Source organism: Corapipo altera, unplaced genomic scaffold (genome assembly GCF_003945725.1).
Source record: "Corapipo altera isolate COAL_440 unplaced genomic scaffold, ASM394572v1 150, whole genome shotgun sequence".
In the NCBI taxonomy this organism is placed as follows: Eukaryota; Metazoa; Chordata; class Aves; order Passeriformes; family Pipridae; genus Corapipo; species Corapipo altera.
Genome location: NW_020884941.1, coordinates 3,686,391 through 3,713,797, shown reverse-complemented (window position 1 = coordinate 3,713,797; position 27,407 = coordinate 3,686,391). Strand labels below are relative to the sequence as shown.

At 52.8% G+C, this 27,407-nt stretch overlaps 1 protein-coding gene and 1 long non-coding RNA gene across 2 annotated transcripts; one reads left to right on the top strand and one right to left on the bottom strand.

Annotated features, from left to right (window-relative positions):
- Positions 1-6,473: 6,473 nt before the first annotated feature.
- LOC113955758 lies at positions 6,474-18,419 on the bottom strand. Its single transcript, XR_003530650.1, has 3 exons — positions 18,312-18,419; positions 16,338-16,452; positions 6,474-6,841 (listed from the first exon to the last, which is right to left on the bottom strand). It is a non-coding gene; the product is annotated as an uncharacterized LOC113955758 (long non-coding RNA).
- On the top strand, positions 18,326-27,299 carry MMP11 (matrix metallopeptidase 11). The gene is made up of 7 exons (XM_027661570.1): positions 18,326-18,647; positions 19,831-19,974; positions 20,991-21,124; positions 23,858-24,105; positions 24,376-24,589; positions 25,925-26,182; positions 27,120-27,299. Exons 1-7 carry the CDS (start codon positions 18,400-18,402, stop codon positions 27,251-27,253), a joined length of 1,380 nt encoding a protein of 459 aa, XP_027517371.1. The 5' UTR covers positions 18,326-18,399; the 3' UTR covers positions 27,254-27,299.
- The last annotated feature ends 108 nt before the right edge of the window (positions 27,300-27,407 follow it).

Below are 27,407 nucleotides of genomic sequence, written 5' to 3'. Positions count from 1 at the left end.
AGGAGCCTGGGTTTCAAGCTGAGCGCGTCCCTCTAAGCTGCGTCTAGGGGACCCTTTGATTTGGTTAATTAGACACAAAGTTTTTCTGTGCAGTGGGAGGCCGGGTATGTGCTGAGGAGCACAGCTACCCTGGGCTTACTAATGAGATAATTTATTGTGGCTGTCTGAGAGCCTGAGTGTACACAACTCCACCCGCACACACACCACCCACTGCAAGCCCTCTGCTCCCAGCTGGAGAGTCCTCAGCACCGGAGGTGGAAGTACTGTGGCAGGTCTCCCTGTGAGAGCCCTGCTGAGGAGCCATCCTCCCGCTGAGGGACTGCTGCAGGAGGGCCCCGTTTGCATCTAAATATCCCTGCAACAGTTTTCTTCCCCGGCCAAACTTCCTAACTCCTCTGTTTTTCAGCCTAAATTTGATCTTTGATCAAGTAGCTTCATTTCTGCCTCTCCCCCTGCTCCAGAAGATCCCTCCTTACATAGTTCAAGTGTTAGGGCTTGCCTGCACTTGAAAGTTGACTCTAGATTTAGGGACATATAAATCTGAAAGATAGTAACTAATTCCTGAATACTTCTGGAAAGATTGACTGAAACCCAGTAATTTCTGAATAACTTAGTGCACTGGCTGGCCAGTACCTCCCCTCCTGTTAGCAGCAGGAGCAGGTGGGACAAGGTTTGTAAAAAGCAGGTTTGTTTTTTTCCAACTGCTTTCTCCCCGTTGCTCTAAAAGCAGACCATAACCTCCCCCTTCAGAGTTTGCCTCACTTAAATCCTCACTCTGTCACCGCTGAAATGTGGCTACAAAGAGATCTGGGAATTCCCCAAGCATTTGAATCTCTAGGGGTTGTTTCACAGGTAAGGAATGCAACACTGGCCTCCCTGTGTCTCCTACCTGTCCCTGCCCCTCCGTGGGGCGACACCGCGGGTCTGTCTTTACCAGGCTGCAGTTTCACGGGGCACTCGCTTAGGGGATGGTGACACCCAAAAGTGTCACATTTCTGCAGAAAGCCCTCTCCACACAGCCATGTCATGCTGTGGATCGTCCCTGCCCAGTCCCTGCCATGGGCCACAACCAGCAGGTATCCATCTGGGGATGCTGCTGGAGCCTCCTGCCTCCCGAGCTGCAGGTTTGCGCTTGGGGAACCCTAATTAGTGCATGCAGGGGCAGATCTGGGCAGTGCTCTGGGTGTACCTGAATTTAAGTTATTTAGGTTAACAGCAAATTGCATGGGATGATTGCTTGGGGATCTGGGCAAACTATTCAAAGCAGAAGAAAGTGTCTGATGAATTAGCCAATATTTTTGTTTGTGGACAATCCCCAAGAAAGAAAGAAAGAAACCAAACCTCCAGTTCTTACCAATGTGTTTGCTACTCAAAATTGCTCCATGAATCATTTAAGACTGAATGTATGCAGTGAGTGGGTTTCTCGTGTCCTCCTTTTATTTTCATCTTTGAGCTCTGACTGGTCCTAATTCTGCGTGTGCCAAGTGGCTGATTTCAGTCCCCAGGTTCACACGGAGCTCTCGGGTCAGATGGAAATATGCAAGCACTACTTTTTTTATCCTATAAAGTTTTTTGCAAGGAGAGTTGCCACTGAGAAATAATAATTTTTTAAAAATCAGGCAAGTTCCACGAAATGCAATTCACAGGTTTTTCACGAACAAATGGCACACTTCCCACAGTCCTGCCTCACCACCATTCCCCAAGAGATAATAAAGCAGCAGTGTCACAGGTAGGTGATATTCGATGGCACCCCCACGGCAGCGTGGCACAGAGCCCTGTCTCACTCTGGATGCCACGGGCCTTGTGCACACTCCCCACACAGATTCTTGCTGTCTCAGTCTCTTTTTAGGCAGGATGCAATGCCTGAAACAAAGTGACTGCGTTGCGAGAGTCAGAGATGAGAAACGGGAGGAAGGAAAAGCCCCGGCGTCTCAGTGGAGGAGCTGCAGATGGCCAGACGTGACTGCAAGGGAGGGGAGGCAGCACTCTGAGTGCTGTTTCAGCTTTCAAGTCTCGTGCTCCCAGGATCTACATGCCATTTCTTGGATGTGGTTTGCCCCGAGGGCAATCTCAACAGCTGTGAAGTTTCAACAGATGAACAATGTAGTTTTCAATAAATTTCACCAAGCAAAGGAAAGGCTTTTAACTCATTCATGCTTGCCCACTTTTGGTCTGAAGGCTCTTCCGGACCTGAATCTGTTCATGTCATGAGTGTTTCCTGTTTGAACCGCAGGGCCTGACTGCTGGAGCACTCCTGAGCTACACTGCTGTGCTCCAGGTTTCTGGAGAGCTCTTCCCCATCAGAAGAGGTTTCTCTCAGCCATTCCCAGGGGTGCTGGGAGGTGCAGGTACATCCCTGCATTTACCTGTGCCACTTGAACCCACCGGGTGGCCTGTGGGTGGAAGAAGGCACCAATTGTGGAATATGGATGCCCTCACCTCCTGATGGGGAAAGAGAGATGGTAGAAGAACTTTTTCAAACCTTCTTGTGGTGGCTGCATCTCAGAAGTTCCATTTCTTTTGTATTCACACACCCAGAAGTGGGGTTTGTGCACTTAGAGGCATGTTCTGATCCCAGCTGAAGATTGATGCCATTAGTTGTAACTGGAATAAGAACTTTTGTGTCCCCAAATTCTTCAGACAGATCTAGTCAAGAAATTACCAAAACACCTCCAAGGTATCCTCATATGGTGAAGACAACAATTACTGTCAATTCACCTGCTGAATACAGGACAGCAAACCTGAGCCCAGAGATTTTGTTTGGGAATTTGTTTTGTTTTCTTCATGGCCACAGAAGTGCAGCTACAAAGCCAGCATGAGTTTGTTTTGTGTGTGTCTGGGGGATCTGAGTAACAAGCCTCTGCCCTTGGCTGCCTCTCCTCTGGCTGGGATCCACCAAGTGGTTTCAGGGAGTCCAAAGCAGCAAGCTCACACCCCTTACAGGAGATAGTGCTAAGCAGGCCCTGGAGGGATCTCACACCTCTACAGGCTCCCTGCTTTCCTTGTTGATGCTTTACCTGAGGTGTCCTGGTTGATGGGCTTGGGACTCAGCATTTCCTCTTCATCCAAACATCTGCCCAGAGGCCATTCCCTTCTGCTCTTGCACAGCTGCTCCCTGGCTGGTCTGGTTCCCCCTCTCTGCTGCAGACAGACAGCAAACATCCCTGGAGAGCTGCCTCGGTGCTCCCCACGCACAGCTCCAGGGGGCACAGCTCCCGGGCACCTGCAGTAAAACAACATGAGCCGACTATGGAAGCAGGATGGGGTCTGTGTGCAAGGCAGATGCACCCCTGACCTTTAGGAGGCTGTTAGCACCAACCCACGAACAGCTACTGCTTTGAACTAGAATACTACAGTAACTCCCCCCATCTCCCCCTTCCCAAGCAAAGACAGAGCCCGTACAGCAGCCAGAGAGATCTTGTGTGATGCTGCAGCCTCTACAGGACATTTCATAGACATCTGGGATTTGAGGTCCTCTGTCTCAGCTCTCCAAAATGCCTCATGAGTTTTAATCACGTTGCTCTCCCTGTCCTACTGAAGCTGTCCAGCCATCAGCTTCTGACACCTTTTCTCAGATGGAAACTAAATACTGCAGCCCGTGTTTTCCTTCCTCCGTGGAAGGCACTGTTGTCTCCTTTTCACATGGATAGTCAATAATCCCTGCAAATGCACAGGGCAGCCTCGTTGTGCACTCTGTTTTGTCGTGATTTCTGCTGAAATGCTCTTGTTTCAGGTGCCATCTCCACCACAGAGTCCTGAGCTCAGTGCAGAGTCCATCCAGGGGCTCCTCCATAGGAGCAGTGCAAACATCCTCCTCTGTAGGGACAGCCTGGCCTTTGCAAAATCAGTGGTGTGAGCAAACTCCTCAGCTTTCTGGAAAGGCTGGACAGTGTGCATGCCATGCTGGATTCATTCCCAGCTTTGGGCAAGGTCTCATGGTGCTTCTTTTAGACTGTTCTTCAGAGCCTTCAGTGTGCTCTCTTGGTGATTCCCTGGATCCAAAGCTTCCACAGTGAGTTTGTGATAATGCAGCCTCTGAGTTCAGCAATTGCTTCCCAAGAGGAAGTGGGAAAACACTTTGGGAACTGAGCTCTGTGACTGTCCAGCAGCCAGTTTAATCCATTAACATTTATTAGTGGCAATGCAGTGTGGGACATGTCCTTCCCCACAGCATCCTAGGGTAGCATGAGCTCTGAATGGCAGAGCTGCACAAAGTAACAAGAGCTTCACAAAATCACTGCTGCACAAAGTAACCACCGTGAGAGGCACTTTGATCCCAATGGGAGCTGAGAGAGCGTTCACACCAATAAAACACACACTTCCATGGTCTCTCTTCCTGGTTATCTCCTCTGGACTGAGTTTGCTTGTTCTCCTGCCTTTTCCCCCTCCTGGCTCACATCCTTACTACCTTCGTGCAGCTTCATTCAGTCAGAGCCCCATGTCTGCCTGGTTCTGCTCACCTGGCACCAGCCAGCCCAGCTGCCTCCCTGCCATGAGTGCAGCCACCGCGTTCTGCTGAGATGTGGGAGCACTTTCTCTTTCCTACTGCTGGCCCTGTCCACGCTTCCTTGTTCGTCCTGGGGACAGACACCTTCCACTGGTCACAGACACCCCGTGGGGAGATGCCCGAGCAATGTGGAGGGGCAGAACGGTCCCAGCAGCAGCGAGACTGTGCCGAGAGGGGCTGGGGGAGTGGTACCTGTTCCCGGGAGGTGAGTTCAGCAGCGTTTGCTGAGGTGGGGGGAGAGACGGAGGGAGATGAGGGGCTTGGCTGCTCTCGGTAGAAACGTGCGTGAAGAAAAGCCTCGACCCACACCCTGAATTCCACAGCTCGACTCCGGGGACAGGGGGAGGGAGAGAGGACAGGATGGGACATTTCCAGCAGACCTGCGACTTGTTCATAAAAGCCTCATCTCACCAGCCCTGCCTGCCTCCTCCCCCATCGCCTCCACCGCTCACGCCGGGTTTTATTAACGCAGTTCCCCTCAGGCTACAGGGAATCACATCCCAGGAGACATTCCAGTCTCAGATCGACTTCGGAGGGGATCAGAGGGAGCCAGGGGTGGGGGACGTTTCACCGGGACGTTTCATTTGCGGAGAGCTGGCAGGTTGAGAGCGCTGCAAGACGGCACTAGCAACCTCCTTATCAGACACTGAGCAGCCGCAGGCTGGAGTCGCGTCTCTGCTCGGCACTGGATGTCCCAGCCATTTCTGCTTTGTCCAGGCTGCTGGCTGGGAGCTCTTTACCTGGCTCTGCCGGGTGCTGGGTGCACGGCCGGGCACGGGGAGTCCGGGCAGGGAGTCTGGCCCTGTTGCTCAGGTGAGCAAACCATTGGTGACATGTAGCCAGGTCCAGGCTGCCATAGGGGCTCAGCCTGGGGTCAGATCCCTTCCCTGAGCACCAACAGGGCCTCAGCCGCCAGCTTCTCGCAGCCGTCGCACCCTGCACCAGTCGGGGCTGACACCTCTTGCCAGGAATGGGAGCTGGCTCCCCGGCGTCTGGCTCCCCAGGTGAATTGTGGTGTGCCCTGAGCCTACGCCAGGAAAATGCCAGCAGATGAAACTGCATCTCAGGCCAAGAGACACGAAGATGGATGTGTTTTCCTTGCCTGGCTTATCTCGCAGGCAGTGCTTCTCACCGGAGCCCGGCACTGTTTGTGTGCGCTCGGCTCCTGGCACGGGGGCAGGAGATGATTAGACAACAAACACTGTGGCGGAGCTCTCCCGAGCTGCAGCCTGCCCCTGCCCTGCCGAGACCACGGCCCAGCAGGGAGCTGCTTCTCGGGGGCCAAATCGCAGGGCTGAGTCTCAGGGCTGGCTGCAGCTGCACTGGGGCTGCAGCAGGAGAGGGGGGAGGAAGAACTGCAAGACCCCGCAGCTGCTCGGGCACTGTGTGAGCTGCAGTGTGAGCTGAGGCTGCCTTAGTGCTCCCCCAGGGACTCCCTCCTGCACTGGATGCCTGCAGAACTGCAGTGCACCTCTGCAAGGTGAGGTGCTGGACAGTCCTGCCACCATCACCCTTGTTCCCAGTTTGGAGGAGGCAGCAGTGCCTGCCCAGCAGCCCTGCAGATAGTTGTGTCCCCAGCCAGGGGCTCTGCTCCACTTGCATCCCTTGGTTTCATAAGGGCAGTACATCAGGCAGATCACAACCTTGTCAGACTCTGCACTGCTGTGTTCAACCCAGAATTAAGGTCAAGGAAGGGGGGGGGGGGTTAAAGGCAAAAGAAAATAAATGTAAAATAAGTAGTAGCAAACCAAGCAAAACTTTCTAGAAATGGATGGTGGGACTGTTGTACTGGCCTAGTTATGCTGAAGTCTGGAAGACTTGATGTTTTCAAGGTGCACTGTTTGGACCCAGAACAGCCTGTACAATTCCATCATTTTCATTTAAAAGGTTAAAAAAACCCTAAAGAGCTTTGAAGCAAAGGATTTTGCTGACCAACAGACACTTCTACATATTACTTTACCTTTCCACTTGTGAGTCCAGGCTCAAAGGCCACGTTTCCTGTCACTCCACATCCTCTTCTTGCCCTCCGCCCATGCCCGTGCTTTGGGGTGCCAGCAGAGCAGAAGAACCAGGTAATTCAGGAAATACTCCTGATCAGTGGTGTTTATGAGGGCAGTTCACTGCACATGACCCCCAGCCTTGTCTGCAGCTACCACCACCTGTACAAACGCCCACTTTGGCTGCCCAGGAGAAAAACAAAGTGCCAGGGCCAAAGAAAAGGGGAATCCCAAAAGCAAGAGGGTGAGAACAGAGACTTGCCTGGTGGGGATGTGTCCCCATTTGTCCCCATCACTGAGCAGTGATGCTGGAAACATCAGTTCATGAGGCCATCTCCTACAGAGAGAGAAGGAAAGACGTTAGAGAAGAAAAATCAAAGGGATTTCTCTGTTCTGGGGATTTGGCTCTTGGACCTTCTTCCAGCTGCTCAGGAGGTGTAAAGCTCCATGCTGACTTTGCAGGGAATCTAAACCCAGGTCCCCAGCCACACAGAATACAGCTGTGAAAGTCACATCAGGGAGGTGGCAGGAAACAAAGGACTTTGGACAGACAGGCTTAATCTGTTTAAATTCAGTTTCTCTCTCACTTCCCTCCCCTTTCCCCTTTGCTCCTCATCAGACACCTCTTCCTCCACCTCCTCTCAGTCCAAAGTGCCTTGCAGCAGTTTCCCACTCAAGTGGCCCATGGACTGAAAGAGTTATTTGACCTCTTTGCTGATCACAACAGAGCGGAATCAGACCTGCTGTTCTCTTCCTCTTGCACAGTCTCTTCCCACCTGACACCTGCTGGACTGCTGGGAGAGGTTATCCCCAGCTGGTGATTCCTGTTGGCACTCATTACAATGCCGCTTTGCCTTCCCAAATATTCACAAGGTCCTCCTTGCTGGAAAGCCTTAGGACAGTGGGAGAAGAGCTAATGCTTGTAAGTCATAAGGACTTGGAAACCCCATGACAGTTCTGCCACTTTCTAGGACTGGAAGGCCCTGAGGAGATGCTGAGCAAAAAGAGCTACACATGGGGATGCTGTATCAGAAACATCAGTGACCATTGGGACCTCTCAGCCATGAAGGCTTTCACTGAGCTCCTGTAGCCATCACGAGAAGCCCAAATTTGGCTCCAGCCTGGCAGGAGCGGCAGGAAAGCGAGCAGACGGTGCCTGCACTGAGAGATGTCAGACTGTCGGTGCTCTGGCGCTGGGGTGGGAACCCTGTGCTCATCTGCCAGCAGGCTCTGCACATCCAGCAAGCTGCAAACAGAGGCAGGGACGAGGCCTGCAGGGACAGGACACACAGTGGCTGAGAGAGCTCCCAGCACAGGAACACTAGCAGAAAGGATTTCTGCAGGCTGTGCACAGGGCCCTCTGCAGAAAGTGAGCACATGAGCTCCCAAAACACCCAGTGGGCCATTTTTCTGCTGCTGAACATCTACTTGCTCAGCTGGGAAATATTTGCAATCCCAAACACACCATGCACTTTCTTTTGTGTTAAGTGCCTTGGCAGGAGCCAGCAGCTCTCACACACAGTCACATCTCTGCAAGGACTGAGTTTCCCAGAACACCCCCTTTAAGTCTCCCTTTATTAAGAAGAGCCAAACTGCCTTACAGGCTGCTCCCATGCCTCTCCCTGCTTCCCCAGGGCAGCAGCAGGCTCCACGGCCATGGGCTGGAAAGCACTGAGCTCCCAGAGACACCAGCATTAAAAGAAAAGACACTAAAGAAAAGAGAGACAAAGGCAGGAAAGCTTTTCTTGCTGGGACCCAGCTGTCTGGCTCAGAGCAAGGCAAGAAAGTAGGGTCTGCTCTGCATTCCTGGGGCACAGCCAGAATAACAGCAGAAGGGGAAATTCCACAATGTAAAGTGTTTTCTTCTCTTTCCCTATCCCCTCTTAGAAATAGGGCCTTGGGGATATGCTGAACATGGTGCTCCAGTGCAGGGACATCTCACTAAGAGCCTGTGAGCCACTGCAGCACCTTCCAAACACAGCCTTTCTTTTCACATCTGCTTACCGTACCCAGTATTTACATCCTCAGTATGGTTCCCATAAAACAAAACATGAACAACTGATCACAGACAAATAATGCAGTAACAGAGTCCAGGATGTCAGGAAGCCTTACCCACTCCCTGCACACCAGCCCAGGCAGCTGGAGATCAAAGTTTTCTTATTTGCAATACATTTCTTGAAACAATGTGCAGCTAAACTCAGTCTACTGAGGGGATGCTGACACAGTCCAGGGCTTCTTCCATAGAAACAGGAACCAAGAAACCAGATCTGTACATTGCTGCCTCCACCTCCAGGTGGCTGAGCAGATGGAGGAGACTTTGGCATCTCTGAAATGGTGAGCTGCTCCCTTCTTTCCCCCCCCCTCAGCATCTCGCACAGGGAAAGTCCTCTTGCAAAGGGTGAGTGAAGGGCTTCAGCAGAGCCCTGCACAGGCAAAGCAGGGGTGCAGACAGATTTAAACACAGAGATGAGCTATTCCCCATGGGGACTAGAGTGGTCTCGACGGGCACTGAGGGTCTAAGAGGATTGTTTTCAGTCCTTGGTACCCTCAGGCAGGAGAGGTGAAAGACACCTTTAAAAAGACCCGTTTGAAGCCATCCCAACTCAGACAGGACCCGGGTGCACGGAGGCCAGGGGGCCGGTGCCGGGGAGGCGTGGGAGGGGGGTCCCGCCCGTCCCGTGTGCTCCGCCCCGCCGCCCCCCCGGGGGCGGAGCGGGGGGGGGCGGGCGGGCCCCCCCCCCCCCTCCCTCCCGCGATGCCGCCGGGCCGTGTCCCCCCGGCCCGAACAGCCGCGGCTCGGGGAGAACAAAAGGCAGGAGCGGGAGGAGGCGCGAGGAGGAGGGCAGGCGGCCGCGGTGGGGGGATAAAAGGCTCAGCGAGGACCCCCCCCTCCTCCTCCTCTGCCCCATGTCCGAGCCCTCTCCGCCGCCCGGCATGGCCCGTGCCCCGCTGCCCGCCGCCGCTGCCTTGCTGGCCGCCGCTCTGCTGCACTGCGCCCCCGCCGCGCCCGCCCGCCGACACAAGCCGGTGAGTCGGGACCACCCGGTGCCTCTCTCCGTGCCCCCCGCCGCTCTCCGCTGCGGTCCCGAGGGCAGCATCTCCCAGGCAGACCCTCCGCCGAACGGGATGAGCCGTCTTCCTCCCCCCCCCTCCCGTTTCCATCCATCCCGGAGCCGCCCTCGGGTTGCCGGCACGGGCAGCGCTGCCGGGAGGCACCGGCCGCGGGACGGCTGCCCCTGCCCCGGCGGTGGCTCCGCTCGGCGGGCTCCTCTTGACATCTTAGGGGAGGTTCCACAGGCGTGCTCCCGAGAGAAAAACAGGGACCGGGATAAGGAGGGTTTAGGAGAGGACACAGGATCCCCTCTGCTTTATAGGCAGCAGAGCACTCGCTGCTGCTCGAACACCCCCCGCAAGCTGTGCTGGAAGTTCTGAGAAGTGTTACGGAGAGAGGAGACTAAAGGGATGAATCAAAGGCGCGGGCAGGAGAGGAGCAGCAGGGCTCTTTCTTCCTGCACATGCCTGCCCGATCCCAGCACCTGGGACGGAGCTGCGAGCAGCAGGGACTGCGGCTGCCAGAGAAGAGCAGCGGTGTGCGAGGGATTTAGGGGACGGGAGAAGACAGAGAGCTCCTTGTGCTGGGAATGTGTGCGTGCGTAATTGGGTTATTATAGACATGCGCTTCGCTGGTGTGCCATGAAATAATAACAGAGCAAATGCCCGGTAGCAGCCCAAGGGGATTAGTTCAGGTTCTGTCGATGGTTTTATTATCAGCTCTGTCATCTGAGTACTTTCTAACTTGGCTGCTAAATATGCTGTGGGCTGGGACTTGGCACAGAGCAGCCTTGGCCCCCAAAGTGCTTGTGTTATTCCAAATGAAATGTCACTGTGTTTGGCTCCGTTCTGCCTCTGAGGAGGGTGAGACCAAGCACTCGGTGGTGGCACTCTGCACTCCAGTAATGACACCACCGTGGATTTCAGCCCCATTGGAGTGCAGCAAGGGAGGGCAGAGCTCCACCTGCGTTAAGCTGGAGACCGCTGGTTCCTGCGGGACGTGGGCTGGGCTGGCAGGTGCCTCACGCTCTGATGTGTGCAAGCTGTGAAGCTGCTGCTCCTGGGGGGACCTGCACAGCCTCTGATCCTGGTCTTGTTGCCAGCAAAGACCTGTGTGGGATTCTCCAGGGAAGGGAGAGCCAGCCTGGGTTTCACACCATCTGACTTTGGGCCCGGTCCAGCTGTGGTGTCACTGTCCTTTTACCAGTGCTCGCAGCTGCTGACTGACTGCAGAGGTTGCTGGGGCCCACCTGCCTTGGCCAGTACCCCTTGAAGTGGGGAATACACCAAATTGCTGAAGAGCACAGAGTTAGCGCAGAGGTCCAGGTTTGCTCAGGCTTCTGGTCCACCTAATCCACCACCATGCTTCAGAAGAAGGTTCCCCCCAGGTGGCAATCTGGTTTCTTCCTCATCCTAGGCTAATGCTCTGCATTGTGAATGCTGATGCTTTCCTGTTGGCTGGAGTAACTCCAGGTGATGCTCCTACAGGTATGTTTTGTTCAGGAATACCTTGTGTGTGTGTGTTTGACCAGCCATGTGGGGCTCAGGGTTTCGGATCAATGTATTTCAGTCTTTGCAGAGATGGTGGCTGCATTGGTTTGGGATTGGAAACGGACAGATGATTTCCCATCCTTTCAAACAGCAGTTCTGTCGTCCCAAATAGCTGCCCTTTTGGGTTCCTTATCTGATGTCAAGGCTTCTGAAGGTTATTCTACTGCCTAAGAGGTAAAGCCACTTTTACCTGGAGGTTGCTCTCACATATGATGTAAATTGGCAGTGCACCCCATTCCTCTCCTCCTGGGAAACACATGTCAGTGCAGGATAGCTGATGTGGGATTGCTGGGCTGACAGGGACCCGTGCATGTGCATCGGGCCTCAGCTTTTCTGTACCCTCTCTTGCTAGAGAGCTCGCATTATGTTCCCTTCTCTGGCTACTTGGAGTCTCTCTGCACAAAGGGATGTTTCCCTGATGTCTGACAGCAGCTAATTTCCTGTCTGGCCACCTTTTGCTGTTGGGTGATGAATGAGAAAAGAGCCAAGAGGCTGAGCTGGTAAAAGAGATTCACACTCCAACAAGACAAAGGTGACTTCCTCGGGTTGTGCTGGTAGAGGGGGTGGGTGAGGACAGCCCTCGGTGCAGCAGTGTGCTGCACCATGGCTGTTTGTGCTCCAATAACAAGTCACAACACCAGTAACTCTGAAGGGAGGGAATCAAGGGCCAAGATTCATTTTAAAGCCAGGCTACAGGGCAAGTTGCAGGAGGACTTGTGTTCTTCGAGGCAAACCCTGTAGATCTCCTTCACTTTTATATTAATGCCTAAAGAAAGAAAGAGAAAACTGAGAGCAGAATAAAGGCTGTGTCTGGTGTCCACTGTAAAACTTGAGAACAAAAGATCTGCAGTCCTCGGGGCTGTGCACGCGCAGACACTGAATTCCTGCATTGCTTTCAGCTCCCCTGGGAAATCAAAGTCTGTCCATTTGCTGAGAAGCTCTCTCTCCGTGAAGAAGTGGTGGGCACCCTCCCAGCTGCCACCGTAATCCGTGTCCTGCAGCTCTCACCCCGAACGCAGCAGGTTCCCTGCTGGAAGCACAGCGGTGCCTTCCCCGCAGCCCAGGAGCCAGGGAGGCTGCTTGCCTTGCTCGGGGTTCAGGCAGCTCCCGCAGGAAGGGTTGTATTTGCACTCTTTGGTTTGGCTATTTGAATGCTACAGTCAGTGTTGGGGTAATTTTAGGCATGTTTATCTTCTGCTCTGGGAGAGACTCAAGACACATGTAAGCAGTTATTCTCCAGCGGGTTTGTTGTGTTTGTGCTTCCACATGCAACACACACGCACACCCTGCGGTGTGGCAAGACCTGGGGGGTGCAGCCGGCAAAGCGGATCCGGGAGGGAGAAAAGGGTGGGGAGAAGAACCCTGGGGAGGATCCCCCTCTCCAGCTTATGTTGCACTTTCCTTGCTTCCCCCACACTTGTCCTGCCCTGGCACCACACCTTGTGGGGCTCTGCAGAAAGGATGCACCACACAGGACTTGTTTGAAAAGAATCTTCTGTGGAAAATTGGCCTGCAGAGATGCTGGTCATCCTCTTTCCTACTAATTCCAAATATGCAGACAGGTAAATGAAAGCTTCCTGGATATTCTTACGCTGGGGATGGCTCAGCCTGTAATGTAAATGGAAGAATTGCTGAGTTTGCACATAGCTGCCTAGCAAAGTGAAAAGCAGAGCACTTCAGGGGTTCACTGAGGGCCACAGACATGTTTTTAGAGGTTCACTGAGATCCTGGTGCAGAAGAGTCCCAACAAGGACAGACAGGTGAGCAGATCTCCTCTTAGTAGTCTTTGGGCAGGAGAGAGACATCTCACAAAAGTGACTCTGAAAGCTACCAGAGGAGGAAAACCCCCCTGACATCTCCAGGAGATTGGGCAGGGGAAAAGTGCTTGTCTGGTGGATGTGGAGATCCCAGACTGCACATCTGAGCATCCTGCACTCCCTGAGGCTAAAACATCCCCCCATGGCTCTGGAGAGGGCTGCACTGTGATGGGTGGTCAAACCCAGTGGGAGATATCCCGGCTGTTGTTCATGGCTCACCTTAGCTTGGATGTAACTGCACAATGAACAAAACACCTCAACCCCCTTCCTCCCCTGCCAGGAGTGTGCTGCATCCTAGAGCTGTTTCTTTGGTTCAAGGGGATTTCTAGGTCATCAGATTAAGGGCTCTTGAAACCTTTTGCTATCCCGGCGTCCTGGGGCTTGTTTGCTCTGTAAGTACTCCTGTTTCTGGCAAACTGTTGCTTGGGTGACACCAGCAGTTTGGTTTTGGTGTTGTTGACGGAGTAGACTCACAAATTGTCACATAATTAAAATGTCTGATAATAAAAATAGTCGTGCAGTGTTTATTCATTTGCTTTCTCTTGTTACTCGAAGGCCTGGTTCTTCTCATTCTGTCTGTGGGCATAAACATTTGCAGTCCATAATGTTTCATGTTCAACGTTGCTTAGGAAAAATAAACATTTTCCTTTTTTTGTTGCCAACAACAACTACCACCAAGTAATCCGGAAACAAACTGTCAGGCCCCAGGAGGTAGTGCTGGATGGTGCCACAGAGTATGGGAAGTGAGTGGAGAGGAATATCCAACTGTATGTGCATGGCCAGGCACTGCAGCAGCTCCCATTTGGCCTCAGTCTTTGTGTTCTCCCTGGCTCTGCCTGCAGTGGGACCGGCTGCAGCCCAGCACAAAGGAGCCAGTCCTGTAGCAGAATTATTTTGTGTAAGGAAAGAATTCATAGTTAGAGGGGTTGGGAGACTCTGCCTTGTTCTGGAGGAGGTAGGATCAATAAATCTGGTGGCTTTCCCTAGGCATTGTTTCCACCAACAGTGCCTTGACCAGGAACACGCTTAGCTCAGGGTCAGACCATAGTAATGTGCTTCTGCTGTGAAAGTTCAGCTGCAGCGCCTTCCTGGGCCAGTTTGATTCTGGGACACAACCTGACTCCAGTTTTACCACTAACCATCAGTGGTAGCAGCCATTTCAAATCCAACCCCTGCAAATCCATGCTGGGCTGAGAGGCAGGCTCAATAAAAAGCCAGCCATGGTACCCTGTGCATCAGGACAACAGTGCTGATCTCAGGCAGGAACATTGCTCTTAAGGGGGTGCAAGCCCCTTTGGGGGCACAGACACCCCACAGTGGACAGAAATGGGGTGAGAGAAATGTTTTACATGAGAGCTGCAGGTAAAAGCATCTCTGCTGTCCTTCCCAGTGCATTGAAATAAGGGCAGGAGTGCTCCACTGTGCAGGCTCGTAGGTGGAAGGAGGATAATGCTACTAGCCAGAGAGGCAGCAAACACCAAGGCCTTGACAAACACTCTGAGTAATGGAAGGAGAAAGCAGGGAGAAATGGAAAACCAGCAGCAGAAGGGACAGGGAGGTGGGAAGAAAGTCTGTGAGCTCATTCCCCAACAGAAAAGGAAACAGCCCCAATGACAGGGGAAATATCCAAAACTGATGGGATTCGTGTTGTAACTTGTCCAATCACTCCTGTCTGACAGGGAGAGGGGTCTCCTTTCGTGTCCATGCTGCAGAAGCAGACAGGAGCCCAAGTAATTAGGTACACAACAGAGGACACAAGTTTAAGTTCAGGGCAGGCAGAGGAGGATGGACCCAGGCAGAGGAGAGCAGTGGGTTTATCAGTACCAGGCACTGGCCTCACTCTCATTCAAACGGGGTGTTGCTGATACTTGACTTTAGCTGTGCTGCTCTGGCTGCTGCTCCTCCTGGGAGCTCTGGAGGGCGAGTGCTGCCCAACACAATGAGGTTAAAGATGCTCCTGGCTCCTTGGGATGGCTGGGATGCTTCCTGGGAAGCTTGGCTGGTGTTCATCTGGCCCCGGCAGACCCAGAAGTGATGGCTGTTGTATCGCAGCACTGATAAAGCTGTAAGGGACTGAGTGGGCAGCCTGTACCTCCGCTGTGGTTTCTGGTCTCCCATGGGATCTGTTCATTCCCTCCCATTCCCTCTCAGCCTCTCAGTCACAAGGCTGCAGGAAGAGGCACGTTCTTTGTGAGGAGCTGTGACCAGTCTACACCACAGTACTCTTTGTGTATAGCTTTGCTCCTCCACTGTCCCCACCATTGGTCTCAGGCCTAGCAGCCCCTCTGTGCTCATGCTGTGCTGGCATTTTGCTGCTCAGTCTCCATTGCAAAGCCCTGGCCTCTTCCTTGACTACAAACCAGCTGTTCCGGGCACAGTGGCCACCCCAACTGCTGCTTATACTGGGAAGGGCAGAGCAAGTGGCTGCACACACTCAGCCAGAGGCTCAGATATATTTTGCACTCAGCTGGGCTGAACCCTGCCCTGGGCTGCAGGGGTTTTCCTTTGCTTTTGTGTTCAGCAATCCCTTTCCCTCTGCTGGTGGGATGTGAGGAGTGGGGATGCCTCAACAGGTACCCAGCAGCCAGTGCCCTCCTCACCCTCTCCTTACAGGTCTGTACTGGTTTCAGCAGCAGCACAGCCCTAAGTGAAGCCCTAAGGATGCAACCAGGGCATTATACCACAACTCTGAGAACTAAGCAAGGTCTCCCCAAGAGAGGGTGGGCTCAGTGCTGGGTGGGAAGGATACAACCTTAAGTGAGCGGACATGTTATCTAAGCCCCAGGAAGTGCCTGCAGCAAGGTGTGTCCAGCCAAGGAGACCAAGATCTCCAACCTGAGTGTCTCCTGAGCATTGTTTGGCAAGTGGTTTCTGCCTGTCACATTTCCCCTTGCTGGCTGTGCCTGCAGTGGCATTTTCCAGCCCTTTCCTGCCATGGTCCTAATGTCGGTGCAGTGACGACAGGGACAGAGTTACTGTTTGTCCAGGGGCACAGCTCAGGGCAGCAGGGAAGGTCTTCCCCCCTGCCTCCACCCAGAGCCATTCGCAGGACCAGCCCTCCCAGGGCTGGGGCTCTGCACAGGGCAGGCAGGAGGGAGTAGGAAGGGTCCTGGCTAAGGCAAGGTGGGGTTTGAAAGGCTGGGATTCATGCCAGTGGCCTTGAGCTAATCAAAGAGGGGAGAGAAAAACTACCTCTGGCCTGCCTCTGAGCATGGGATTTCTTGGGGCAAGAAGGAAACAGGTAGTTTCTCCTCTCTCTGCTCTTGCTCAGAGGAGAGTGATGATCTCCAGTTTGTACCAGTACCCCCAGCCTGTAGGGCAACTGGCCTTCCCAGGAGGGGGATGTGCTTAGTGTCGTCCAGACAAAAAAACAGGAGTAAGCCCATCTGGGTCAGCCTCATCTCGCTCACCTACCTGGGCAACTCCTGAGGGTTTCCCAGTGCTCCCAGTTCCACAGTGAGGGCTCTCCCAGGGGTCCATCTCCTCTCTCCCCATGTGCCTGGGAGCAGCTGTCCTGTTCATTCTGGCCCTGGGAAACCGGATGCATTCATCACCCCATGTCCTCGGGTGGCAGGACCTGCCTGTGGTGGCAGCTCTCCAGGATGGGCTTTGGTGACACAGCTGCCATTATGTGCTTCAGTGTCATTGGGACTGGGAGCAAGATGTTGGCCAGAACATGAACATTATCAACTCCTCCTGCCAGCTGTCCTTTGCAGGCATTAGCTGCCAGCCCAGGCAGGGTGCCAGGCAGCTCTTAGAGAGCTCCTCTTAGAGAGACAGGTACCTCTGACCTGGCAGGGCTCCAGTGTTCAGCAGGAGCAGCCCGGTGCAGACTCCCCTGGGAGAGGCAAGTCCATACTCCCTCCTCCCACTAAAGCACTGCATGGATACTCAGTGCCATGGCTGGAACTTGGGCCTTGCTGTTCAGGATGTAAAATGGCTTTTTCTCTCTTTGCATGGGTTGATGGTGCAGTTCCTGTGGTGTGTGAAAGTGCACTGGGACACCAGGATTGTATGGATTGTTCTAAGGCAAAGGCTGGTAGGTGCCAAACCTCCAAGGTTGTCTGTGTGTCTGTCTGGGGAGGACAGGTCAGCAGGCTAGAGTGGTGACAGACACATGAAAAGCCTAAACTGACATGTGGACACCTAAACTGCACCTTGTGTGACCTCCCTGGCTCCTTTGTCCATCTGTGCCTTGCTCAGAAGCACAGGGCCACTGCAGAATTGGGAGCTCGGTAGCGGAACTAATGCCAAGGTCTTCACACTTCATTCCAGCCCGCATGAATGGGCTCATTGTAGGGAACAGAGTGGTGGCAGCACGCGGATTACACGGCATCATGGCAGCTCTGGCATCGTGCCATCCTGACCTTTGTGCCCCTGGCAGGGCAGCCAGGAGAGCTGGCTGGGAAGAAGGCAGCTCTTTGCAGGGGAAGGAAGGGCACCCCTAAAGCCCAGGCCCTCCCTCTGAAGCCCTGTGGGACAGAGCCTGCCTGTCCAAGTAGAGATGCACCACTGCTGCATCTCAGCTCCTCCTGCTGCTCAAACATCTTTAAATTTGTCTGTACAAAACCAGGCAAAAAAATAAAAATCTGTGTTTGGCCCCCCGCCCTGTGCAGCACAGTGACAGGGACCAAACACCTCTCACCCCTCCTGCCTCACAGCAGGTTGGAGATTACACCTGGGTCGTGTTTCATGGGCAACATGGTCCTGCTGTCAGATGGGAAACCAATGGAAGTCAGATAATTAGCATTAGTTAATGTTATCAAGTGCTTTTCCAACTAAGTGTGAGAGAGCCCAGGAGATCTTATCCCCACCAGAGTCACAGGTGCAGTGAGGCAAGAGGATATGGTCCTGTCCCTCCCTCAGGCAGTGATAGGGGCTGCAGGGACAGCCATTTCTGCTCTCTGCCCCATGGGCTGGACTGTCAACCCCCAAATCCGCGTGTCCTGCTCTGCAGCTTGTCATGTCCCCTGGCCATGCTGAGCCCACAGTGCCAGGACAGCAAGGGGACACCACGGAAGTGACAACAGGGAGCACAACTGTGTGCTGGGCACTAAAGGCTTCCTCCCATTAATATCACCTCTCCCCAGGGTCAGGAGGGAATAAAGGATGTGGGGCAAAGGGGGAGAATTTATTCTTTAGTGGTTTGTTTTATACTTGAAGGGTCTGGTTCTCATCCACGGCTTGCAAAGTATTTCCTGCCGGCCAGCTGCCAAGGAAATGTGGACCAAAAATAGCCCAGTGCTTAGGGGTGCCATGGCATGACACAGTGCCTCCCAGGTGTGACCTGGCCTGGGAGCAGCAGAGCCCAGGGAACAGAGGATGTTTGTGGGGAGCAGTTTGTGCCCTAGCAGCAGCAGAACAGCCCCAGGCAGAGGTGGAACTCACCGCATCAGGACTGCTGATGTCCACTGACTGCATCAAGAAGTGTCTTCCCAGACACTGAAGTCATGGCTTTGCTTTTGCCTTTTAGGACATGTCTCGAAAGCATCACACCTGGAAGGAGCAGGCTCCTTGGCTATCCTCCTTGGTGAACGCTGTGGGGACTGGTGTGCCTGCCAAGGGCTTCCCTGTGGGTACAGAGCAGCAGGTGGCACGCTGGAACCCCCCCCGGTGCGGCGTGCCCGACCTCCCGGTGCTGACGGACGGACAGAGCGGGCGCAACCGGCAGAAGCGGTTCGTCCTCTCCGGAGGACGCTGGGACAAGACTGATCTCACCTACAAGTAAGAGAGGCCTGAAATGGGAGTCAGGCTGGTTTGCTTCTCCCTCCCCAAATCTCTCAGTCTGATGTTCCCTGGAGCACTGCACACTGGGATGTGAGCTGTGGGGAGCCACATGCTGAACCACCAGCAGGGCCGTCCCCGGCACCTCCACATCCCCTCCCATGCTCCATAAACACCTCTGCCCACCCACCCTGCCCAAGCACATTCTGCACCAGCCCTCGGTCAGCCCCACACCAACACCCCCGTGCACATACATTCACTTCCCTGCACCAAACCCCTGACACGTGCCGAGCTGAACCTCCACCATGAGCCCTCTCCTGCTGTGCCTTTTCCCCCCCAGCCACCCTGTGGTGGGCTCACCTCACAGTTTATTTTAAAAAGATCTTTTTATTCAGCTGTTATTGATGTTCCCATAAACACGACTTCAGTGCAAAGTTTTGCCCAAATCACCCCACACATTCTCATTTGTGAATCTACTCAACAGGCTGGCGGGAGGGTTGTGCTGCCTCCCCAGCTGCCCCCAAGGGTATGAGTGGAGAAGTGAGCACACTCGTATGGACCTTGACAGCATGTAAATCATCTTTTGTTTAATTCAATGCAGGAGACAGTTCCTCACAGCGTTAAGAGGCTGTAGATAAGAGAAAGACTTTTCCCTTTCCTTTTCTTTTTGGTCAACTGTGTTAAAGAAGGAAGCAGAGGAGAGGCTAACGTAGAACAACACTGTTAACGGAAGGGAAAGAAACCTCCCTTTCAGTCTGCTCATGTTTTAGGAGGGCAGAAGAGGTGACAAATGCTCTGATTGAGCTCAGGTTTCCAGGGGCAAAACATGCAGAGGTTGAGAAGAAGGAATCACAACACACCACTCCCTGGAATCTCTGTGGCAGTGGCCTCATAGGAGACAGACCTGGGGAATGCTGTGGTGCTTTACTCCAGAACAACAGAGAAAACAAAGCTCTCCAGGGAACTCACCTCTGGCCCAGCAGCCAGAGGGTTTCAACACTGATGGGATTTATCTGCTGCACATGTTGCATGGTAGAGGGTGCTGGAGCAGTGCTTGTATGGATTGGAGATGTTCTGGTGCTAAGAGTGGCAGCCCTAATAATGTGGATCCTAGAGCTGGTGTCTTCATGACAGCAGTGTCCACAGGACAGCAGCTGCTCATCCAGTGTCTGTTGCCCTCCAGAATTGTCAGGTTCCCGTGGCAACTTGTAAAAGCTAAAGTGAGAAGGACCATAGAAGAAGCTTTGAAAGTCTGGAGCGATGTGACCCCGCTGACCTTCACTGAGGTGCAGGAGGGACGGGCTGACATCGTCATCGATTTCACGAGGTGAGCACGGTGGGCAGCAGCACCCTCCTCCCAGACAGAGGAGCAATGCCCTAACCAGAGCAGAGAGCTGCCAGCACACAACTTAGGAATTTAAATGACTACTCATATTTCTGCTTTCAGACACTGCAATCTTTTGGGGTTTGTTGTTTTGGTTTTTTTATCAGTTGTGGGCTGCTTGGTGTATGTGCAGTTGCTCCACACTGGCTGTGCACAGCACTGTTACTGATCATTCATTAATTTTCCTGGTACATTTACATTTCTCTGCCCACAGGCTGTTTTCTTAAGTGTTTGTTTTGACTTTCCATCTTCAGGTCCTCCATCCTGTCCCTTGACTGAACAACATAACAGTCTGCACAAAGACAAATATAGTTTCTTGGTTAGTGAATCTTGGCTCCTGGCCTGAAATTCCCTTTTGGCAAAATACGCACTGGGGCAAAGACTTCCCCGTGCTGCATGTTTGCACAGAACAAATGCAGGCAGTGGAGACTGTCCAAGCAGTGATGAGATTTGCATGCTGTGTATTTGCCTGTGCCTCCCTCAGCTCTCTCAAGTGGCCGCATCTCTCATGGGTTTCCTTCGCTAATCGTCTGCGGCTCGGCTTGAGTGAAGACCTGAGAGTTTGGCTGAGTTTGCTGCCAGCTGCCCCTCCACATCCCTCCACCACTCAGCAATGCTGACTTAATCTTGGCTTGAGCAGTCAGCTCCTTAATTCTTTAGCCTCTATGGTCAGCTTTGGGCTGAAATCTGAACAGGGGGAGGGGAGAAACATTCCTGAGAAAACATACAAACTCCCCAGGGCTTGGTGTGACCGAGCTCTGCTTCCTCAGTGCCCTGATGCAGAACTGCAGTTGTGGCAATCAGAAGGACTCCGAGCAGTTGATCTGGCCTGGTAGGATGAACTTAGGATGGGAGTGAGAGCTGCTGTCCCCTCACAGCGGGTCCCCCCTTTGGCCTTACGACGCTGTTACTGGAGGTACATGGCCCTTTGTCTGAGGTGCAATGTGTCTTCCCTCCAGGTACTGGCATGGAGACAACTTGCCTTTTGATGGGCCCGGAGGGATCCTGGCGCACGCGTTCTTCCCCAAGACACACCGGGAGGGAGATGTCCATTTTGACTATGACGAGACCTGGACGATTGGGAACAACCTGGGTACGGCTCTGTTTCAAGGGGAGCTGTGGATGCTCCAGGATGCTTATCAATACACTTGGAAATTATTCCCTTCTGATGTGAACAGGGACCCTGTAAAACTGAGAGGCAACAACTATTTTTGTGGTGTGCACTGTCATCTCCCACGACTTACAAACCTCCTGTTACTATTCAGGTCTTTTCATCTTTCAGCCACAGCAGAGTCTGTGTCCAGCACCAGGACCCTGGCTTTCCAATGGACTCCTCCTGTCTTGGGGGAGCAAGAGAGATGGCTCTTCTGCCCAGTCATGTACCCTGCCACTTGGGAATCACACTCAGCATTGGCAGGAGTCATTAGAAATAAAACAGGGAAAGGATGAAGGAAAACTGAGGCTCAAGCACTTGGTGACAGTTGTCATCCAAGGGACAGCTTCAGCCCTGGTCCCTGCATGCATTGTTCACCATCTGCTCTCAAACAAATCCATAAAGGGAAACCACCCGGGCTCCAGCTCTGTCCCCATGGCCTGGGAATGCTCTGACCATAAACAACACCACATCCAGTCAAGACTCTTTTTTTAATTTTTGCTAATAATAGATCTAAGCTGGTAGCTCTTTGCTCGGGCACTCAGGGTCTGGTGTCACAGTATCTCATGAGATACTGCAGTACCGCCTGGGACCATCTGGATCGGTGCCCAAAGCATCAGTTTCTGGAAGACCCACCAAAATTAACCCAGGTCAGCTCCTCCTCCTCCTTCCCAGTTTATCTACAGGGACAAAGAGACAATTACAAAGCCCAAGTTAACCTCCTGCCTCTCCAGGGTTTCCCAAATATTTTACTCATGCTAGTGGGCTCCCCCAAAGCCCACGTCATTGTCAGCTCTGTGCCAGCTGGACTGCGTGGGGCACAGGACTGTTGTGTTTCTCACTCTGCTCATGCCAACCCAAAATAAGAACCACAGAGCACTGGAATTCTTTACAGAAGCAATTCTGCTCCTGGGGAGGGCTGGGTTGTGTCGCTTTTCACCCTCTGTTGGGGTTGTCTGTGTTGTTGAAGAATTTCCTACATTCTCCCATAAAACAGTGTTGGAGGCAAAACAGGAACTGCAAATGGACACCAGTTCCCAACAGAATCCAGTCCTATTCCATGGCATTCCCCCTCCCCCCCCCATCATCCATAAATAGATGTTGTAAAAGCTCTTTGGAGCTAATTGCCATTTAATATGCTGAAAAGAGCTTTATGATATAACCATGGATAAATCCTTTACTCAGCTTTCAGTGAGACAGGGAAATCCTCAGCTTCATTTTACAGACAGGAGAGCAGAAACGTGAGGAGGGCTAAGGTGTGCTCTGGGGTCACCCTAGAACTGTGCAGGAAGCGGGACCCCACATGGAGACCATCCATGAGAGACACATGGTCCCCAGCACAGCTCCTTCAGCTGTGCTGCTGTGCACCTCCCCCGGAGAATCTGACAGCACAGCTGATCTGCCAGCACTGGAAAGCATCAAGTGAGGAGCCTGCCAAGCTAAACAGAAGTGTCTGAAAGTTTGTAATAAGTCACTGACACAGAGATCCCACTTTCTCAGCTGATCTAGATGTGTTGATTTAATCAGGTCAGTGCTGTGCAAATTCATTGCTTACAGGTAACACTGACCAGCAGAGGAAGAGAGGAGCTCACCTTCCCCTCCGCCCTTCCCAGGCGTTCCTCCCAGCTGTATCCCCCTGTCCCATCCGGTCCTGGTGCTGAGAAGTGACCTGCTCCCCTGGAGCCAGCAGGGAAATCCTGCTTGGAACAGTGAGGCTGGCTGACTCACATCCCTGCTGTTCTCATCACTTGGGCTGCAGCTTGGAGGATTTCTGGCTGAAGGCGAGTGAATATGCTGGGACTTGTCAACAAACAGCCTCCACTCAGGGAAATTTATCAGCTTCAAAAATGATCCACTGAAAACTAAGCAAAACATGCCAAGTGATATATCTTTGCATATGAAATCCACTTTCCCCCCTCTCCTTTTCTAAATGCTTCAAGGTCATGTATTCCTAAAACATGATCTCCCATAAATCTACTTGAGTCTGGCGAGGAAGTCTCAGGTCTTGACATTGGATCATTTTTTATGGATTTATTTCTAAATGTCACCTTCTTGACATAGTCCCCACACAAGCAATTAATGAGCTCCCTCTGCTGTCTGTGTGACAACAGCCATTAGCGAGTGTTAATCCTAGAGAGTTCCCTCACTGACACTGGTATCTTCCACAGTGGATGTGATCTCAATGGGACAGGATAAACTGCAGCTGTGGCCAGCAACTGCTGCAAGGCTGGGTGGACAAACACCAAACTTACCACCCCACCACCCACATCTATGGGCCAGACTTCCTTCCCTGTGCAAATTCTCCTTTGCAAAAGTGCATGGAAAACCCACTTCTTCCTGATAGCCCATAAGGTGTCAGGAGCCTCTGACAACAAAATTACAAATTACCAACATGCCCAGGCTGATACCTGAGTGTATGAATTTACTCAGGGTGCTCCTGAACCAGTGAATCCCTTAATTATGCCCTTTGACTCCTTAGAAAACCTACACACAGGAAAAATCTGGGAAAGACAGCCTGTGAGAATGGTAGTAGAGACAGATTTCTCCTTCCTCTTGTTGGACTCCTACAACACACCTCAGTGCACTGTCAGTGGCTGGTAACTGGTAGGAGCAGGCCCAGGAGTCAAAAGCACACGAACAGATAAAAGCATTTCCCATCTTCTCCCTTTGCAGGCACAGACCTCCTGCAAGTGGCTGCTCATGAGTTTGGCCACGTCCTGGGCCTGCAGCACACGGCTGTCTCCAAGTCCCTGATGTCTCCTTTCTACATCTTCCGCTACCCCCTAAGCCTGAGTGAGGATGACAAGCAAGGTATCCAGTACCTCTATGGGAAACCCTCACTGGATCCTGACCCAACCCCAACTCAGCCAGCAGAGCTGCCCCAGCCAGACCTCGAAACAAATGAGATCACCAACGTGGAGGTGAGCGAACAGTTTGTCTGCATTCTCCCTTGGCAGCACAGCTGGGACTGCCCTCACCAGGAGGCCTGTTTGGTGTCTGTCTGAGCCCAGGCTCAGACCCCACAGCTGGCCTGGGATATGCAGGGAGGGGATCTCTGGGCAGCACATGCCCAACCAAAACTGACCGAAAGCAGGGTTAGGCATGGACACAGGGACCTCCCCTCTGCTGAACCCAGGCTGGGTGAGGGGAGTCCCAGGAGTCCCAGCCCCTAACAAGCCGTGCTTTGGCAGGACGTGCAGCCCAACGCCTGTGACACGGCTTTCGACGCCGCGTCCACCATCCGAGGGGAGCTGTTCTTCTTCAAGTCCCGCTACGTGTGGCGGCTCCGAGCTGGAAAGCTGCAGGACGGTTACCCAGCTCTGGCCTCCCGGCACTGGCAGGGGATCCCCAGCTCTGTTGATGCCACCTTCGAGGACCCTCTGGGCAATATCTGGTTTTTCCAAGGTAAGAGCTGGACTGGGATCAGATGGCTCAGAAATGCACCCCAATTACTTAGGGGTAGTCAGGACCCAGCAAGTTCCTGGGAGAATAAATCTTCTGGACATCCCCAGCAATCCAGTGATCCTTGTTATTTGTTTCCTTCTCTGTTTAAATTTTTAGCAGATATTGAGGAGGGAAGAGAGAACAAGGGGTCACTTTTATTTTAGACAGAGCCACAATCCCCCATTCTTCTTCCCTGGAACACAAACATTTGTTACGAGCCTCTGACCTGGCAATGCTGCTGGCAGAGGAGAAAGAAGGAAACACTTGCTCCATCTCCCCAGCTGTCGTGGGAAGCACTGTGCCAGAAAAGAGCCCCAGCAGCTTTCTTGGTTGTGAAACTCCTGTGCTTGTGTCCCCAGGGCCCTGCTCAGGGGACAGACAGCATCTTCTCTGCTCCTCAGAGACCTGGATGTGGAGCTTCTCTAGTACCCCATGACTAAATGAACCTACAGGGAGATCATGTGCAGGACCAGGCAACCTCCAGCCACCACAGGGATTAAAAATGAAACCTCCTCCTGGCCACCTCTGGAGTTCAAGGCCAGCAACAAACTCTATTTCAGCTCCACTGTTTTCTTTAATGCTCTTTAATAGCAGGGATGTAGAATGACATGGGAACTCAGCTGCCCTGGGTGTGCACACCCTGTCTACACTCCATGAGACCAAGTACCAGAATCACACCACAGAGCTCTGCAGGCAGAGCTCCTGCATAAACACATTACTTAGCACCTGACCTGCACACAAGGATTTACAGTGCTGAAATTGGCAGGCTCCTACCGTGAGTTAAAATGAGATAAGGGGAAAGTATTACATGCCACAGGCTAATTACAGAGATTCCCATTTTAATCTAATCTGGAACTGTGCTCCCAGTCTCTATTTCAGCTTGGCAACTTCGTCCTAGTTTCTGCAGCTCACTCCTTTCCAGCCACATGCCCCCTTTGTGCCTGTGCATGCCCCCATGTTTTCCAAGCGCTGAGGTTGCAGTGTAGACACTGGTCCTTCCAGCCAAGTCTTTTATAACTCCCACAAATAGAGAAAATACAGCTGCTAAAATGGACCTCCTTGTCCTCCACTGACACCCTCCAGGCTGGACTGAGGCAGGAAGTCAACTCCTTGCACTGACAGCATTTTGGGCACACGACAGTGAAAGTGTCCATGACACTGGTAGGGTGTTTGCCTCAGGCACAGCTTCCCCTGGGAGCTCTGCCAAGGCACCAGCTCCAGTTGCACAGTTCACTGCCAAATTATCAGACACCAGAGTTTCTGACACTTTGCCTCCCTTTTCTGTCTCCTTGCCAGATTCTCAATACTGGATTTATGATGGCGAGAGAAGGGTATCTGGTCCCGCCCCAGTTGTGGAGCTGGGCCTCCCTGCATCCCCTGTGCAGGCAGCTCTGGTGTGGGGGGCTGAGAAGAACAAGATCTACATCTTCAGTGGAGGCAACTACTGGCGCTTCAACCCTCACACACGCCAGGTGGACAACATCTACCCCCGGGCCATGGCCGACTGGCGCGGTGTCCCGCAGGAGATCGACGCGGCTTTTCAGGATGAGCTTGGTCAGTGCAGCAGGGACATGGCCCGCTCTGGGGTGGGCACTCTGGCTGACACCACTGCCCAGCTGGTAGAACTGGGCAGATTTGGACATGTGGTAGCAGTGGACACTTCCCAGCCATAGCACCATAGCACGTCATATAGTGTAGAGAGGGGCAGCTCCTTCTTCCAGTGGGTAGGGAACTGAGGCTTCTCTCACGAAAGTGACAAGTTTCATCATTAATTACAACAATCAACATATAACTGTCTGATAGAAGTCAAGCATCTGACCAAGAAATGGTCACAGAGTCCTACCCACCTGCTACCGCTCCTGCCAAAGGAAGTGATGAGAGGACAGCAGAAGCTCTGCCCACACTTCAGCCTGGGCAGCTGAACAACAAACAGGCTGCTTTTAGTATTACCCAAACCTCCCCGAGGTGCCCCATGATGAAGACAGTATGGCAGTGCCACGGTAATACTGGGGACAGCCAGGCTGCTTGGGATGAAGGTGTGGTGAGTGCCTCTTTCCTCCCAAAGGATGCAGTGAAACAACTCCCCACTGCTTCCAGAACCCAAATTCCAGGATAGCTTCCCCACAGTAACAAATGCCCTGCAACACGTCTTCACAAGCTCCCTGTCCCCGTTCAGGTCCTGGACATCCTCTGCCCTCTCAGGGCTGGGTCACTACATGGGTACAGCACATTTAAACACACCAGGAAAATAAAATAAAACAAACAAAAAAATCCATTCTGTTTACTGTTCCATCAAAACTAACACAGTGTGAAAGAAAATTGAAATACACAAGCCTGGTTTCAAGTGAAATCTCGACAGCAGCATCTCCTGCCTCTTCCAGCTCTCTTTTCAGTACTGCACATGCTGCAGAGTGACACCTGGATGAAACTGAGAAAGAGCTCTGAGCCTTGGGTACCTTGTCTCTTCTAACTCTTCCTCTCTCATCCACAGGTTTTGCCTATTTCCTGAGAGGCCAAGATTACTGGAAGTTTGATCCAGTCCAGGTGAAAGTGCTGGAGGGCTACCCACGCCAAATCAGCCAGGACTTCTTCAGCTGTACACCTTCCTCCAACTCCTTCAGATGAGGGGGATGCCTGTGTCCTCCACGCTGCCCTTTTATCACCCTTACCTCCAGCAGCCACACAGAAGGTTCTCTCTGCCATTCCTGGCTTCCTTCCAGGCTCAGCATCTGACACAACATGTGCCTGTCACAAGTGACAAAGTTTGCTCCTCTCCAGT